Below are 18,583 nucleotides of genomic sequence, written 5' to 3'. Positions count from 1 at the left end.
TCATGAAGAGATATCATGAATGGTATGGGGCTCAAAGGAGGACCAAAACCTGGAGACCATATCTAGCTTGTAATACCTTGTGAAAGTATTTAGTAAAACCAGTGTTACACATATGTCATCTTTGAAGGCTTGTGAGGTAGCTACATCCTTCATGGATTGAGCTCTCAGCTCATTTAGTAACACCTTATTATAACAAAATATGATGCAGTCATTTAACCATCTTGACAAAATAGTCTTGGAAACCTTTGTGTCCAGTTTGGTAGGAGCATAAAAATGAATAGTTGAGAGTTGTTCTTGCAGTATTTAGTCCTTAATAACTAAAACACATTTACATATGTACATCTATATAGTGCATTAAGTGCTTCCCTTTATTAATGTAGTTGGGAAAGAATACTGGAAGATTAATATTTACCTCCACGACTTTTGGGGTTGAAGGTAGGATTAGATGTCCATCTATATCACTTTTGCAATATTCTTCACCTTAGGGATTACCTGCCAAGGATAGCTCATTATGTAGCCAGTATACCAAATCCTTTAGCTCTTGTATGCACCCTATGCCACACGTGGTGCTGTATGGATGCAGTTACCCAGAACTTCTGTGCTGCCAGTCTGAATGCCATTATTGCACGTCAGTCGGAACACCCTTCACTGTGCTGAATACCTAACCATCAGATATGTGCCCTGTTGGGGTGTTTTTTCTTTCTTATTGTTGATCGTCTTGTTTTCTTTTCGTTACCTGGAGTTCATGTCATCCAAGAAGGGAAATTGTCATTGTGGCAGGCCGGTATTTATTTATTTATTTAACATTTGTTAACCGGGAAAGTCTGACTTGGAATGAAGCAAATTTTCTGTGGAGGCCTGGGTAGAAACGTTCCAGATGGATGTCTTTTTAACGTGGGAGGAAACCTACACGAACGCAGGGAGGACATGCAGATCCACACAGAAGGCACCCCAGCCAAGAATCGAACCGGAGAACCTACTGCTTTGAGGCAACAATGCTACCACTGCACCACTGCGCTGTCCGAGATCATTGCGTACAGTGTCTATTTTGTTTGGGTGCTTCCAATGACCATACTTCCTGTAGTGTTTTTAAGGCATTTGTGCTTAAGCCTCTTAGAACCTAGTTGTCTTCCCTCAGCATCTATCTCAAGAACCAGCAGCTTAAACAGTTAGCCCAGGGTAGCATGACTGAATAAGTTTACCCCTTGGCATTACCATTAAGCAAGAAAAAAAGCCAAGCATTCTCGGCCTGATTCTTTCGCTATCCAGCTTTCACCAGACGTCATTGTAGAAGTGGATGATAGCTCTTTAGGCCATCTAGTGTCAGTTTCATATTCCTGTGCCATGACCCCATTGGAAGCCAGCAAGGATCCTTCCTTTCACACGTGCTCTGAGACTTTAGTTTGCAGACATGTGTTGGTTATCTCAGAAGGCCTTAGAGGGATTCTGCAAATTCTGCTCAGAGAAGAGGTTCTGGGTACTCTTATTGAATCTTGCCAGGGGTCGGAGCCTCTGGTGTTTGTTAGGGCTGACATCCGTACCAAGAAAAAACAGAAGACTAACATTCTTCTGTATGTCCTAAGGACCCTCTGAAGGAATGGCAGGCGTTTACTCAGGCCCTGTTTAATGCCTTAATAGCCCTGAAGCCTCCCTAAGAAGTTTCTGTGCCTACTCCACCTTGGACTTCAGCTCCTTCTAAAAGGCCTAGGGAGCCTGACCTCAGATGAGGATTTGGAGTCGGATGAGGGGTCTTTGTCTTACTCTTCCCAGATGCCTTCTCCCTTAGCTTATGGCTCTAATGAAGAGGAATCCATTAGCCCTGAGTTGTCTTTGTAGGAGCTGTCTTTTGGGGACAGATTGGCCAGAATGATGGAATACTATGTGGGATTCTTCTCGGGTGTCTGATATTCAGAAGAGGTATTATGAGTTGCTTCAGGTGGACATGCCGAAACTTGCATTACCTCCTGTGTTGGCTGCTTTGCTACACACCTTTATAGCTGCCTTTAAAATTTGTGATTCTCTGATCCCTGCATCTAAGAAATCTGTCAGGTTCTATACGGTTCCTGGAGATTCATGTTTAAGTGTTTTTCTGCTGATCCTGCTGTGGGGGTCTGTCTTCTGTGATAAGCTTTCTAAGCTGTTTTCCTCTACCAAGCTTTTGCCTTTGGATAGGGACAGTAGAGCCATGGAAAGGATTGGAAAAGAGGTCTATACTGTTGCCTCCTGGGCCTTTAGGGGTTATTAATTACCAGACTTACATGACCAGATATACTATGGCCTTGATTACCATGACATTTCAGGTGGTTTCTGACTTCCATGATTCTGAAAGAAAGTCCTCTATTTTCTCTATTTTGGGTTTTCTCTCTCGGGTGGCTCACCGCTGTATCACATGTAGCTATGATGCTGCTGATGTCTCTTCCAGAGCTGCTGCCTTTGGGTCTGTCATGAGGCATTATTCTTGACTTCGTCTGCAGTCGAAGAATGCATGAAGACATTAAGCCCAAGTTGCTGGATGCTTCTCTGGATAATAAAAGTCCCTTTGGGACTGCTGCTTCTTATATGTCTAAATCTCTTCAGGGAAAAGGTAAAGCTTTGCAGGACCCTTAACATATTGTTTCTGTCCCCCATCCCTAAGTTCCAGTGGAACTCTCTTACTAGGTCTGCTTTTGTTCATAGGCAGTCTCATCATGTCAGTAAAGGCAGGAAGGATGGTAGGCAAGGTCCTTCTGGTAAGTGTTCTCAAGCTCTTGGAGCCCAGAAGCCTCCTTTATCTGACACAGCTGCCTCTCTTTGACATTTTGCCCTCCAACCCTTGGCCAGGTTCTCTTGCCTCTTCGACTCTCCGTCTGTCTTCCAAACTGGCAACACATCTCCTCAGATTCTTGGTTCTGTCCATCATCCGATAAGGCCCTCTTTTCTGTTCCATAGTGCCATGCCATCTGGCATGGAAGACATACACCCTTTCTTTTCCTTGGAAGGGGCTGTTTCTCTATGCTATCCCTCTTCTTCCTGTACTTCCAAGAATCCTGCAGAAGATTCAGCTAGTGACTCCCTTTTGGCCAAGTCAACACTGGATCCCCCTCTTAATGCATCAGGCCAAGGTTATTCAGCACAAGTTACCTCACTGGTTGGACCTCCACACACAAGACAAGGGGTCTCTCATCTGTCCTCACTTGTCTACTCTTCATCTGACACTGTGGGTGATAGGGTTTTGATCCCTTTTAAGCACCTTTTTTTCTGAGGACATCTCTGTGTTTTACAGGAGGCAAGAAAACTCGCAACCAGAAAATCTTATATGTCCAAATGAAAACGATTTTCTGTCTGGTGCCATGCTCATAGCCAGGACCCTTTTTCCATGGGGGTCCCTCTGTTTCTCTCTTATTTGTGTGAGTTGCACCAGTCTGGCTTGGCTTATTCTTCTGTGAAGGCCTATTGTCAGCTATTTCTGCCTATCTGCCTTTGAATCCTTGTTTGGCTTCTCATTTTGAGGTCAAACAGTTTCTTAAAGACGTCCTGCATCTTAGGCCCTCAAGAAAGCCTATTCCTCCTCCTTGGGACCTGCACTTTATATTGTTATTATACTCTGACATATGTCATTACCTGTCAGACTATGTCTTTGCTATAAATACGCTGTGTTTTCATTTTTTCCTCTGAAATGCTAGATTATACTCTTATATTATGTGAAATTTTGCTTGTCTGAATATATGGAGCCTTCCTTGTGATATTATACTCTGACATATAGGTCATTTCTCCTGTTGAACTGTGTCTTTACTATAATTATACTGTTTCTTTTTTCATCTGATATGCTAGATTGTACTCTTATATTATGTAAATCTCATATGTCTGAATATATGGAGCTTTTCTACCCGGGCCTCCACTGAAAATGGGCATATATCCAGTCAGACTTTCCAGGTCAACAAATGTAAACTAAATAAAAATAAAATAATTCTGTTTTAAAAAAATTGGCTGAGGCTCCTTTTGAGACTGCAGTTTCAGTTTCTCTATAACACCATACCTGGAAGACTTTTTTGTTGCTTGCTGTTGCTTCCGTTTGGAGGGTTTCTGAGCTTCAGGCCATTATGGTCATTCCTCCTTTTTTGTTTTTTTTTTACTAATGCAGGGTGTCTCTTCATACTAGTCCTTCTTTTTTATGCCCAAGGTTGTTAGTGAGTTGTCCTTAAATCAGGCAGTACAACTCCCTTCCTTTTTCCCTTCTCCACAGTCTGCTAGTGAGAAGGTCCTGCATACCTTGGATTTGCACAGAAAAACATTTCTAAGTCTGACCAGATTTTTTGTTTCTTTTCTTCCCAGGACCTTGGGTTTAGCAGTTTCCAAGCAAACCATCTCCTCTTGGATATCTAAGACCATTTCCTTTTGCTATTCTTTTCATGGCATGTGTCAGTGTACTTCATTTAGAGTTTATTCCACTAGGGCTATTGCCTCTTCAGGCGATTTCTTCAGTGGTTTGGGCACCAGTTCTGTTCTTGAAGCTACTACTTGGTCCTCAGTGCATACCTTTGCTAAGCATTATAAATTGGATATGGTTTCTAGGGCCAGAGTCGGGTTTGCTAGGGCCATCTTGCATGGGTTTGTTGAGGACTCTTCCAAGCCTTCCACTTTCCACTCCTTTTCATGAGATTTTTTAATCTCCCTAATGTGAAGAATACTGCAACAGTAATATAGAAGGACATAGTACAGTTGTGTAAAATCTTAGCGTGAGAGTAGATGTACTTCTTTTCACTGTTGCAGTATTCATTCCCTCCCTCCACCCCCCCCACCCCCCCGTTTTCTCTTGGGTTTTGATTTGGTTACTCTCCTTACCTAGGGTCGCCCATTTCCATCTACATTTTCTCCCTATGCATAGCCTCTTTTTGTCCTATGGAGACTGTTTTCTGTTGGGGCAATTCAGTTCTGGGTAACTGCATCTGATGTCAACTTTATGCCCTAAATCCTATACGGGAGCATAGGTGTGATGTATGGCACTTACAAGATCTAAAGGCTTTCGTATACTGGCCTGACTTTGGGCTATCCTTGGCAAGAAATCCCTAAGGTAAAGAATACTGCAAAAGTGAAGAGAAGGATATCTACTGTCATGGTAAGATTTTACACAACTGTACTTTCTAACCCTTTGCAGGACTACCCTTTCTTTGTGGAAGCCAGGTGTGACAGGTCAATACACAAAACCTGAAGTTCAGAAATTCTCACTGAAGTAATGGCTTCCAAGAAAAGAGTTTTCCAGAAGAAAAATTTCAGCTGTGTTCTAAAAGCTATCATGAAAAATGGCAGGATGAGATTCTTTAGAACAGTGCAGTATGTGAGGCAGTTAAGCATGCAGATTTCTGTGTTATAGTCAGTCATTCCAAAAAGATCATAGTCTGTAAAATCAGAAGTGTATTTCATTTCATTCAACTAGTATGAGCAGTCTTTAATGGTTTGCTTAACATGGTAACAAAATGCTACATTCATATCTGTCAATCTTTTTAGTACAAGAAATCTGTACAAAGCCAAATATAATGGAGGGGCATAGGCACAAAAGCATAGACAGATTTTAATTGTTGTTATTATAAACTTCAAAAGTTTGAACAGGTTTTGCATTCAAGTGCATTTTCTGAAGGATATGACGTTCAAAATTCAAATGTTTGTCATTATTTAGTGACTTCAGACTTCAGTGATTTGTCTGAAAACTGCAAACATGAGGAATAGACCAAAACTATCAGACAAAAATATGGACATTCTTCAAAAATCCCGGCAGTGGAGAGATATGACTAAATATAAAACTGACATATGTTTCTGGAGTAGGAGATCAGAAAAAATTGCATGAAACTTTTGTTTACCGAATGTGTGAAATGGATGGCATATGCACTTATTTTTTATCTTTTAGGTTTTGTATATATGCAGCTTTTGCTGCCTCTCAGTCAACACTGATAAAAAAATCACAGTGCTGTAGTTCATAGGTAGGTACTAGGCTATCGGCCCTGGGGCCTATATAAGCCAAGCCAAAAAGGTACCCTGGCTTTTGCCACCCAAGAAAATTATTTCCTGTGCCACTGTCGAGCAGAGCCACAGAGGTGATCCCCGGGGTGAATTTCCTATTTCCCATCCAGTCATCAAGATTTTTTTTGAAGAGTGCTAATGAGGATCTTTGTTTGATATAGATAGGTAGTTTATTCCAGAGTATGGGAAGTCTCTGGGACAGGAATCTATCCATCCGGCATGTTCTGTTTATTGTGGTGACAAGGTTTAGGTCCCTAGAGCGTGTAGCTCGGAGGAATTGGGATTTCTTTAATTGGAGCATGTCCAACAGCTCTGGGTTTGACATAGCTTTGTAAGTTAGGCAGAGATCACCTCTGAGTAGGCGATATGCGACGGAGTAAAGCTGGAAGTTTTTTGAGACGGTCTGCTTAGGGCATCTGTTTGAGGCCGGTAATCCTCTTTGTGAGGTATTTCTGCGGCCTTCCCAGTTGTTGTAGATGTCTTGTGAGGTACATACCAAAAGGGGCATTGTACTCTATAATGGGTCTAATGAATGATGAGTAGAGGAGAACAATGACCTCTTTTTTTCTGGATGAGAAACCTTTTGTGATGAGGTGTGCCACGTAGAAGGATTTCCTGACTACTTTGACGATTTGATTATCAAAGGAGAGACTACTGTCCACCTGTGTCCCAAGATCTCTTATCACACTTTTGGTGTTAAGTATACTACCGCCTATGTTGTAGTTCATGGGTACAGAGTTTTTACCAAAGGGGATGACAATGCACTTTTTGGCATTGAGCTTGAGGCCATGGCTTTGACACCAGGCATCTGTCTCATTGAGGCCCTTTTGTAGGCTGTCCACATCGTTAGGAGTTTCGATTATGGCTTCTAGTTCGCAGTCATCTGCGAACTTCGTTAGCCAAAGACCTTCAGTGTTAGCCTGTACTTCAGAGAAGTAGATACCAAACAGGAGAGGACCCAGGACTGAACCCTGTGGTACTCCACTTGTCACTGGTCTGAAGTCGGATTTGGAGTCTGCTACTTTCACAGTGTGGGTTCTGTCAGTGAGCCAGTTGGCAACCCATCTTGTGACATAGGGATTTATACCTAGTTTAGTGAGTTTATCTATAATTCCAGAGTGGGGGATGGTGTCAAAAACCTTGGCAAGATCTAGATAGGTTGTGTGAACCACCTTACCCTTGTCTACCGCTTTGGTGACTGTTTCAAAGAAGTCTATCAGGTTTAGGAGACATGATCTGCCTTTTACAAACCCAAACTGTGTGGGGTCCAGAGTTTGAAGATTACCAATGTCTTTGTTTATAAGTTCCATGATGATACGTTCCATGGCCTTGCAGACCAGGCTTGTCAGGCTAATGGGGTGGTAGTTCCCAGGGTCCGTGGTGGCTCCCTCCCTTATGGAGTGGGGTAACCATTGCTGTGTACCATTCAGCAGGCACAAAGCCTGAGGTGAGGCTATGATTGAACATGGTACTTAGGTGGGGTGCCAGTTCATTCTGTAGTTCGTGTAGAATGCAGCCTGGGATGTTGTCTGGTCCCATGGATGCTGTGTTCTTGGCTTTGGAGAGTGTGGTTTTTACCTGTGCAGCCATGATTACAGGAACTTTGCATTCTTCCGGTATAGAGATGGGCTCTTTAGGGGGTGAGAGGGGGGTAAAGTTAGCACTGGACCTATCTGCCAGGATGGTGGCAATATCAGTTGGGTCTGTATATTTAGTGCCATTGTGCTGTAACTCAGAGCAGATCTGAGTGCTGCCATTGAGATTCTTGACATAGCTATAAAATGCTTTGTGGTCGTCTTTAAAATCAGTGGCGATTTTGTTTTCGTAACTAGCTTTGGAGGATTTTATCAGGGATCACAGCTTCTTACTGAGGCTGACCAGAGAGCTCCTCCACTCATGGAATTTTACTCTCTTTTGCAACAGTTTCTTCATTCTGTTGTACAGTTTGTTTATGGCAGGGGTCCACCAAATTGGCTTCCTATTTTTTGGAGGATAGCGTCTTGGTTCTGTTTGAGATAGCACGATCCATGCACTCATGTAAGTGCTTATAAAGTGCAATTGTGTAGGATTCAGTAGTCGTAAATGTATTGTCCATCTGCATGGGTGTCTTGAAGTTCACCACTTCTGTCTTAAGAAGCATGAAGTTGGCTTTGGAGAAATATTTTACCATGGTTTCCTTAATGGGGGGTAGGGGCAGGATATGGATATCTAGGGTAATTAGCTTATGGTCGGATTGGACCAATGAGGCGTTGACTTCAGGTGTGGAACTCCAGTCACTCATATTGGTAATGACTAGATCTGGGATATTGTTGCCCCTGGTGGGGGTGTGGATTAGTTGATCCAGGGCATTGGAGTTTATGAATTCCAGAAAGCGTTGAGCAAAGGAGTTGGTACATGAGTAGTTTTCCCAGTTAATGGTGGGGTAGTTGAAATCGCCCATTATTAGGGTGTTTGGATGAACCCTAATATTTCCCAGTACATCAAGAAAAGAGTAGTGGGAATCCTGGGGCATGGTGGGTGATCTGTAGCAAGCTACAATTTGGATTGCAGTTTTGCCCAGAGTTAGTTGCACTTGGATAACCTTGGCTGCATTATGCTGAGCAACTAGCCTGGAGGTGTGGATATCCTTAATGAATATGGACACACCTCCGCCTTTGGTGTTCCGATCCAGGTTACATGGCTGAAAAGTGTGGTATGAGTTATAGCCTGGTAGTGCAGGGGTGCTCTCTGGAGCCTTGAAACAGGTCTCAGTCACTGCTCAGATATCGATGTTCTCCATTTTTAGGAGTGCCTCGAGTGAGTGCATTTTGAGATTTAGACTTCTAGCATTGAGTAGCATCACCCTCAGTTTTTGCTTGCCTGTTCCTGTTACGGTGGTGAATTTGTTATTTGAACCTTGCCTAAAAAAGGCACTATAGGGGAGGCAAGAACCTTAGCCAGTATCCGGAATCCCAGGGGTGACAGGTGCAGGCCATCTCTGGCAAAGCATCGTAGTCTGTCGACCATGTCATCCCAGGCAGACAGATACTGGATCCCTGTAAAATGGCACCAGAAGCTTAGCCAATTGTTGAAATCAATCATTTTGTCCTTGTACTGCAGCATCATTCTGGGTGATGGCAGAATGCTACTCAGGGCTAGGGTCATACCTGCCTGGGCTACAAGATCGGAGAGCTCTTCCATGTCTCTTTTCATGTAGTCCAGGGAGGTACATCTCAGGTCGTTCACACCATCATGGACAATGACAGAGTCATATTTGCACTTGTTGTGGAGTGACCTGAGTGCCTTGGTTATGTGGCAGATCCTGTCACCCGACAGGCAGCTGACAGTAACCTTCTCCTTGTTTAGCCTGGTGAATGGGACATCAGTGTGTCTGACTAAGAGTCACCTGTGACTAGTGTGTTGGGTACATTGTTTTGCCTTATTGGCTGTGGTTCAGAGGCACACTGAGTCTGCGGGCTATGTGTCATTTGGGTTGTGTTGGGGGGTGGAGGTTGCTTGCATTTCTTCTGTGGAGGTCTCTCTTGCTTGAGCAGATTATTATTGAGAGCCTCCGCAAATGTTTTTGTGTTTCTATGTGTGGATTTTGGTGGTGTAGATTTAGTGAGACTGTGTGATGAGTGTGGTGTGGTGCAACTGTTTACCTTCTCCTCTTGACTGTCAAGTTCTGTCTTGGTTGGAGAGAGCTTTACCTCCAGTTTGGCTAGATAAGTGCATCTTTCACAGGCTGTAATGTTGAGTGGTAGGAGGAGAGGGTTGTCTGTGTACATGAGGCAGTTTCTACATTGCCCCAAGATGCCCAGATTCATCAGATAGACAGGAGAGAACACTGGGAGCTGACCCTTGGACATGCCTGAATAAAAAACTATTTTCCTTTAGATAAGTGAGGAAAGTTAGTACAAGAGCTGTTTTTCTCTAAGCAAGTGAGGAAAGTAAGTACCAAAACTGTTTTCGTCTAGGTAATGAGGAAGGTTGAGTGCTGTAGTAATTAGTAGGTTATTTAGTGCTTACAAGTTCTGAACAAGTGCTAAAACTAAGAATCTGTATCTGGACTAAACTAGTTACAGGAAAGGGGGAAACGAGTGCAAATGCGGGCTTTTAAATCAGAAAGTGGAGAGAGATGGAAAAACTGCCCAAATGGCCAATAACTACCAATGTAATGGGATCCTATCTCGCCTACATTCATAACAGATGGGTTCGGAGCCGATCCATCGGCTCCGACTCGGCAACTAATACACTAGCATGAAGTCTCTCATTGGCTGGGCTACTCCCTATCCCAGGATGCACTACACCTGCTTCCCCAGATCTCGTTTGCCGCTTTACAAGCTGGACGTGGTCTCGACTTGGCTGGAGCTAAGTGGTTCTTTTTTTACCTTTATTGGTCTTTGACCTTGGGGTTTTTGTCTATATTAACCAAACAGCTGTTTTAACAGCTATTCCTTACTATTCATTACTATTTTATATATTTTGTGTGTTTGAGTGTCTTCTGGTACTTTATTCTTTTCAGTTGGGCAAGGCCCGTTTAAGTTAGAGGGCCTTTGCTCTACCTTTGAGTGCTGTTCAGCTTTAAGTAATTAATTTTTTTGTTTAATTGTTTTTCGGGCCAAGCCCGTTTAAATTAGAGGGCTTTGGGCCGTTGAACTTGTTTTGTCTGTGACTGTTTGTTGCGATGTAAATTTTTTTCCTCAGTACTCGCGCCAGTGTGTCTCGCGCTTTTCAGTTGGCGCAATTTTGTTTATAGTGCTTACTTGTTGTGGTAAAGTCAGGTTTTAAAAAAAAAAAAAAAAACTTGTTGAAGGGCCTGTATTATGTCTAAGGAGCAAAAGTCAGGCTTTAAAAAATGCACTCGGTGCAGTTATAAAATGTCCATTACAGACAGCCATTCAGTCTGTGTTTATTGTTTGGGGCCGAAACACCTGCAAGAGACTTGTAGCGTCTGTCATGCGTTCTCCTCTAGAGTTCTTCAAGAACGCAAGAACAAGCTAATTTTGAAAGGGCTTATTAAACCTTCTTTTGAGGAAGCCTTGGATCCACCTGTTGCTTCCAAAAAGAAAAGATCGTCGGCTCCGACAAGTCCGTCGGAGCCGTCTACTAAAAAGCCAAAATTGACTACTTCTTCCTCGGCTCCACTGACTTCGCGGCCGAGGGTCGAAGGGTCTGCCTCGATACCTCCTGCCTCGGCTCCATTGGTTTCGGAGCCGCAGGTTGGAGTATCGAGGTGAATCACCTCCATCGGTTCCAATGGCCGGGCGGTGGAGGTGTGCAGCTCAGACTCTTCCCCCTCGGCTCCGAAGAAAGCTCCGTCGGCGCCGATGGTGGTCCATGCTGTGGTGGAACCGGCGCCGATAGCGTTGGAGCCGTTTCGGAGCCGGTCCACTTCTCTCTCGGAGCCGAGAGGAAAGTCTTCTCGATTGTCTACCTCCTCTAAATCATCGAGACTCTCTGATTCGGACCTGGATAGGGTGATACAGAGGCTATTCCAATCTCCAGTTTTTACTAAATTGGTCTCGGCTCCAGCACAGTTAGCTTCGGAGCCGATCCCCCCTCCAACACATTCGATTCCTCCTCCAACCTCCTCGGAGCCGTTGGAGTCGGTGGTGGTGGAGCAAAGCGGAGCCATACGGTTGGAGCAGAGACCCCTTCGAGGTCTCTCGGTTCCGACTATGCTTCCTACCCTGTCCTCCGGTTCAGGGTTTGGTACTGCGACCTCTTCAGCCGGGCCCGAGGGGAACACTTTGGGATTGGGTGCTTCGGTGCCTAGTCTTCCTCTCGGAGCATCGGCTGCTGGAATTCCCAGTGCCATTGTGGCCTCTAGATCAGTGACCTCCTTGGATTCTGGAGGTCCGGCCTTTGAGGCCATGAGGAGGGCACTGGCCATGCCTTTGCTGGTTCAGCAAGATTCTACCTCACCGTCCCTAGATTTGGAGACTGGGGCCCCAGGGCCTGAGGATACCCCCATCGGGGGTTCCCTTCTTCCGGGTGGTCCGTCCGAAACTGCTTCGGACGAACCCCCACGGAAGAAATTGTGTAAGAGGAAGCACGTAGACTCCCAAGATGAGTCTGTTACATCGGATACTGACCTCGATGACGCAGAAGGGTCCCCCAAATCATCTTCGGATGATATCTCCTTCTCAGATATCTTGGAGATTCTGAGACAGAGAGGTGACTGGCAAGCCAAAACCCCTTCAGCTGAGGAGTCAGTCTTCCTCAAGGCCTTTGGGGCCCAGCCTTCCGCCTCCTGGGTGTCTCCGCCCTTCGATGAACTCCTTGATTTGGTTTCTCGAAGGGCGTGGGAACACCCTGATTCTGTGGAACCGGTGCCTGCGAGGCCCAATAAGTTTTGTCAGCCCCCCCCCAGAAGGAATTTCTCACAAAGGGTGTGCCTGTAGATGCTTTGGTGGTGGCTTCTGCCACACAGCAGGACGTGGCAGAGGCTTCAACGTCTGTTCATCCTCCTAATAAGGATTCCAGGAGCATGGATAGGTACGGGAAGCATACCCTGTCTTCAGCGGCCTTTACCTTACGGTCGCTGAACTACTTATGTCATTTTACGAGGCTCCAAAGGGATCTCCTCAAAGAGCTATATGATTCCCTTGTTGGTAATCTACCTGAGGCGCTGGCCCCGACTGTTGGTGCCCAGATGACTACCCTCTTTTCTATTGTTAACTCGTCCATGAGGCTCATTTCCTATGCGGCCGAAGGGGCGAGTAGAGCTGAGGAACAGGCGTTGCCCTCAGGAGACACGCCTGGTTACGCTTGTGTTCGTTTATGGAGGCCTTCAAGTCTTCCTTCGCCGACACCCCCTTTGATGGGTCATCTTTGTTTGGACCCAAGGTGAAGGACACACTAACTCGGTGCGAGCAGGAGGGCAAGACTTTGACTGCCGTTGGGGCCCGATTTTCCGCTCCTTCTAGGCCTTACCCCAAGGCTCAGAGGAGGGAAAATGTGGTTTAGAAAATCTCAGAAGTCTTTCCCTACTCCACCCAGTGATTCCCCTCCAGAGGCAGGGAGGGAAATTCTGGAAGACGCCGCCCTAGAGGTGGCAGAGGCCCCGTAACTCTGGAGACCGCGATTCCTTTCGTGGTTCTTCATACAACCAGCGTCCCTGAGTTGTTGCCCGACTGTGCATCTCCGGAGCCAGTCGGGGGTCGATTTGGCGCACCCACAAGCTTGGGAATCCATAACAAGCGATCAGTGGGTGCTTCGCATTATTACCGGAGGATACATCATCCCCTTCAACAACCCCCCCCTTCTTTAAGGGAAATCCCGGACGTACCACCCAGTCAGCGGGATCAGGCAGCATTAGAGGTTTCAAAGCTGCTAGAAAAAGGAGCCATCCAGCCTGTCCCCATCGACCAGATCGGATTAGGAACTTACTCAAGATTATTTTTGGTACCAAAAAAGACAGGGGACTTCAGGCCCATTTTGGACCTCAGTTCATTGAATCGTTTTGTAAAAAAGTCCAAATTCCGAATGGTCACTCTTCAATCTATTCTTCCTTTGCTGGAAAAAGATGCATGGATGTGCTCCACAGATCTCCAGGACGCTTACTATCACATTCCGATAGCTCAAGAGTCCAGGAGACACTTACGCTTCCACCTCGGAGTCAGTCATTTCCAATTCCGAGCACTGCCCTTTGGTCTCACCACAGCCCCCAGGGTGTTCACCAAGTGTCTGGCAGTGGTAACTGCTCACCTGAGAAGTCTGGGATTCCAAGTGTTTCCATATCTAGACGACTGGCTCCTTACTGCCACCTCCGAGCATCTACTATTCCAGGTGCTCAGCGCCACGTTCACCTTGGGCTGTTTCTTAGGGATTACGTTCAATTTGCAAAAATCTGTACTACAGCCATCTCAGCGTATTATTTTTATAGGCGCAGACTTAGACACAAAAAGAATGCGTGCCTTTTTACCGGCAGCAAGAATTCAGGTCCTACAAGATCAAGTCAAATCCTGTCTTCCCCTACTAAGAGCCCCGGCCCATCAGATTCTACAACTGTTGGGTTCGATGGCGTCAACCATACTTTTAGTTCCCTTGGCCAGACTTCACATGCGAATTTTACAATGGCTACTGTCAGTTCAATGGTCTTATCAGGAACTTCCCTTGAACCATTTAATCATGATCACGGAGAGTTGCCGTCGAGATCTGCGTTGGTGGCTTCTCCAATCCAATCTCGACCAGGGGCGACCCTTTATACCTCAACGTCCCGTTGCCACTGTGACTACGGACGCCTCCCAGGTAGGGTGGGGGGGTCATTACCTGGACAGGTCGGTCCAAGGCACATGGCAGATCCAGGAAATACATTTGCATATCAATGTCCTGGAGATGAGAGCGGTACTATTGGTACTCCAAGCTCTCCATCACGCTCTCCCACAAGGCCCGATTGCTATCCTATCCAACAACATGTCGGTGGTGTGGTACATAAACAAGCAAGGTGGAACCAGGTCTTACCCACTGTGCAGAGAAGCCATGAGACTTTGGCACTGGGCGGTAGCTACCAACCGCTTTCTAATGGCAACGCACATACCGGGGAAATCCAATGTGATTGCGGACAGATTAAGCAGGACCATTCTTTTACCCCACGAGTGGTCCCTCAACCAGGGAGTAACTGCGAAAATCTTCGACAGATGGGGTCTCCCTTGCTGCGACCTGTTTGCCAGCCCTCACAATGTGAAATGCAGAGAGTTCTTCACGCTGTTCCCTTCTCAGGGACAGATTCCCAGGGACGCTTTGACCCACATTTGGCCCCCCGGTCTTCTCTACGCCTTCCCCCCGTATCCCCTCCTACCGAGGGTGATACAGAAGGCCATTTACCTGGAGAGCGAGATGATTTTGATTGCCCCGCACTGGCCTCGTCAAGTTTGGTTCCCTTTCCTACAGAGGCATGCGATAGAAGGTCCATGGTTTCTGGATCCGGTGCCAGACCTGCTGACTCATCAGTCAGGACGGCTTCACCCGTCTCTCAGGTCCTTGAAGTTGGCAGCATGGTTACTCCACTTCCATCCTTAGTCCGAGACAATGCTCTTTCTCCGGACGTGGTCCACATATTGTCTTCTTCTCATAAACCTTCCACTATCAAACTTTATTCCAGCAAATGGAAAGGTTTGCCTTCTGGGCTCAGGAACGGGTATAGACCCTCTCACTGCACCAGTATCGGAGGTTCTGAATTTTCTGGCCTCCCTTTTTCAGTTGGGCTCTTCAGTTTCTACCATTAAGGTTCAGCTAGCAGCGATCTCTAATTTTCATGCCTCATTTGAACCTTCATTGATGTCTCTCAAACTTTGTAAGGCTTTTCTTAAAGGTGTGTGGCTCCTTAGGCCTCCATTATCTCATCCTGTCCCCCCTTGGGACTTGAATATGGTTCTTGCTGCCCTAACTGCCCGTCCTTTCGAACCAGCTGCTACCTGTGATTTAAAATTTCTGTCTTGGAAAACGGCCTTTTTAGTGGCCATAACTTCTGCCAAGCGAGTTTCAGAACTTCAAGCTCTTTGTTCTGATCCTCCCTATTTGATTTTTCACAAGCATAGAGTTTCATTGAAATTAAACCCTTCCTTTATACCAAAGGTGGCCTCCTCTTTCTGTATTCAACAAACTATAGAACTCCCTGTGTTTTTCCCAGAATTCTCTAATAACGCAGAATATACCTTGCATCAATTGCATCAATTGGACGTACATAGACAACTGCGTTTTTACTTGAATAGAACCGCTCACACGCGGAAATCAAATCAATTGTTTGTTTCCTTTGCAGTGAACAAATTGGGTCAACCAGTAACAAAAACCTCCATAGCTAAATGGATTAAAGATTGTATCATTTTTATTTATTCACAGGCTAACAAAGAGCTTCCCTTTCCAGTCAAGGCTCATTCTACCAGGGCAATGGCTACTTCTGTAGCTTTTCACTCCAAATTATCAATAGATGATATTTGTGCTGCGGCAACCTGGAATTCTCCGCACACTTTCATTTCTCATTACAAATTGGATGTGGTTTCTCGAGGCAGGGCTTCCTTTGGTTCCACAGTTCTCAGGAGTGTTTTCCAATGAGCCACCCGGGATTTAGGTGCTAGGGACGCTGTCCCATCTGTTATGAATGTAGAGATAGGATCCCATTACATCTTTTAGTTATGTACTTACCATAACTTCGGATGTATGGGATCCATCTCGCCTACATTCATAAGTACCCACCCTCCTTCCCCTTCCATTCGGATTTAGAGGAGCTGTAGTCCCTTTTTGGTGATCTTTCTTGAAGAACTTTAGTTGGTTATAGTGACTACTAGTTTTTCTGTGTTTGCATGGATGTATGAAAGCGAACAAACAAGATCTGGGGAAGCAGGTGTAGTGCATCCTGGGATAGGGAGTAGCCCAGCCAATGAGAGACTTCGTGCTGGTGTATTAGTTGCCAAGTCGGAGCCGATGGATCGGCTCCGAACCCATCTGTTATGAAGGCGAGATGGATCCCATACATCCGAAGTTATGGTAAGTACATAACTAAAAGTTTCTGGGCCAGAACCACTCCTTATGTGGTAGATAGGTTACCTAATGCTTACCACTCCCACTGATAAGCTAGAAGGCTTCCCCTCCAACACAGAAAGCTTGGGAGGGGGGGCTCAGAAGCTTACATACAGTCCTGGATACAGCAAATCTGAATCTGGACTACACTAGTTACAGGAAAGATATATATATTTTTTAATTTATATATATATATATATATATATATATATATATATATATATATATATATATATATATATATATACACACACACACACACACATACAGAAAAGTAGCTAAAACAGCAGTACAAACAATTCAAATGCAGTGCAAGCTAGCACGCTTGAATATGTAGCAATGTTAGACCAAACAGTTTAAAAATGCAATTAAATTAAAAATGACTAAAAACAAGTGCAGGAGTCTATTGGGTAGAATTAGGTAAAGAGATGGGACTGGGGGGAGTGTCCCCGATCAAATCTACAGTGGGGGTGGGCAACTGTAAAAGCCTCCAAATTTAAACAAGAGGAATAGAGAGGGTGGGTAGGGGAAAACCAATACCTTCAGCAGAGATCTGAAAAACTATACAGTGAAGCAAAAATAACAGTGCACAGCTCTGAAGTTGGCCAGCAATGATATAAAATTAGTCAAACAACAATTACCAGTACACAAAATATACTCAGTTCTGTATATCTCCAGATAGTTTGAAGAGCACTCTTGTCAGGACACAGGAAGGCTCCAGCCAAGGTTGCCAGATTTCCAGCCCCCCAGGTAGGGACAAAAAAAAAAAGAAAGTCTCTCACGGCAAGTGAAGACCAAAAAAAAAAAAAAAAAAAGTTCCACATTAAAGAACTGAGCTCGCTCAGTAGCTCTGCACTAAACACGGAGCTTCTCGTGTTTAATGCATTGCAGTTCCGCATTCAACACAAGTAGCTCCGTGTTTAGCGATTTTTGATTGGCCCGTATACCGGCATATGGGCCAATCAAAAATTGCTAAACACGGATCTTCTCATGTTTAATGCGGAACACAAGAAGCTCCGTGTTTAGCAATTTTTGATTGGCCCATATGCCAGGTATACGGGACAATCAAAAAAAAAAAAAAACAAAGCGGAGGCTGGCCGGGATTTAAACCAGCAGGGCGGGACTCGGGATCAGGCTGCTGATCTCGGGACAGTCCCGCCCAAATAGGGACGTCTGGCAACCCTGGCTCCAGCAATGATATGCAGACTTTTACTAAGAGGGTCTAATTTTATGCAAGTAATCCTTGAGTTAGTCAGATAATACACAGGCTGTAAATCCAGTTATACCAACTTAAGACAGAGAAATAGGGGGAGGGGGGAAAAACACCTTCAGCAGAGATCTGATAAACTATACAGTGAAGCAAAAATAACAGTGCACAACACTGAAGTCAGCCAACAATGATATAAAACTAGTCAAAAAATTACCAGTACACAACTCTGAAGTGCCAGAAAAATATACTCAGCTCTGTATATCTCTAGATAGTTTGAAGAGCACTCTGTCAGGACACAGGAAGTCTGAAAATTACTTTCAGTAGTAATGTACGTTAAGTGCTTTCTACATTTTTGTTTGGGAAGAAAAATGGAAATGTCGTCATACCTTCACATGTTAAGAACAGTAAGCAACAACACATTTCTTTTGGTGTTTTGAACTAAAAGTTTATACTTCTAGACTATCTTGGTTAGAATTTTCAGGTGGTGGGTGAATGGACCCCACAGAATTGTTCTCTACTTCCTGGATTAATTTCACCACATCTCAGCAATAAAATCTTGTGGGAATGTCTTTCAGCCTGTAAGTAGTAGTAAAAATGTTAATTCTTATCGATTACAAACTGTTGAAAATGCACATTTTACTTGAGGGAGGCTGATGTGCATTTCATACGTTACTTTATTGAAGCTCTGTTCGTACTTAATTTCTGCATAAAGCGCTTTGTTTTTCTTTCATTAATTCAGAGCTATATAGTTCAGACAGAAGTGTATCAATAAAATGCATTTGCAGAACAGTTTAAACATACCATTTTTAAACATGATTGCATAAAGGATCCAGCAGGAAAAAAAAGAAGAAAAGCAAGGGTCAGTTACACAGTGCA

General features: G+C 44.7%; 1 protein-coding gene across 1 annotated transcript in view; it reads left to right on the top strand.

Moving 5' to 3' along the window:
• Window positions 1-18,583, top strand: part of PIBF1 (progesterone immunomodulatory binding factor 1) — a 2,608,929-nt gene that overhangs the window by 2,210,493 nt on the left and 379,853 nt on the right. The window contains 1 exon segment of the mRNA XM_044071741.1: window positions 9,889-9,914. Within this exon segment, the coding sequence (XP_043927676.1) occupies window positions 9,889-9,914 (26 nt within the window).

Source organism: Protopterus annectens, chromosome 5.part0, assembly GCF_019279795.1.
Source record: "Protopterus annectens isolate FY-2018-M chromosome 5.part0, PAN1.0, whole genome shotgun sequence".
Taxonomy (NCBI): domain Eukaryota; kingdom Metazoa; phylum Chordata; order Ceratodontiformes; family Protopteridae; genus Protopterus; species Protopterus annectens.
This window is presented reverse-complemented; position numbering and strand designations above follow the sequence as displayed.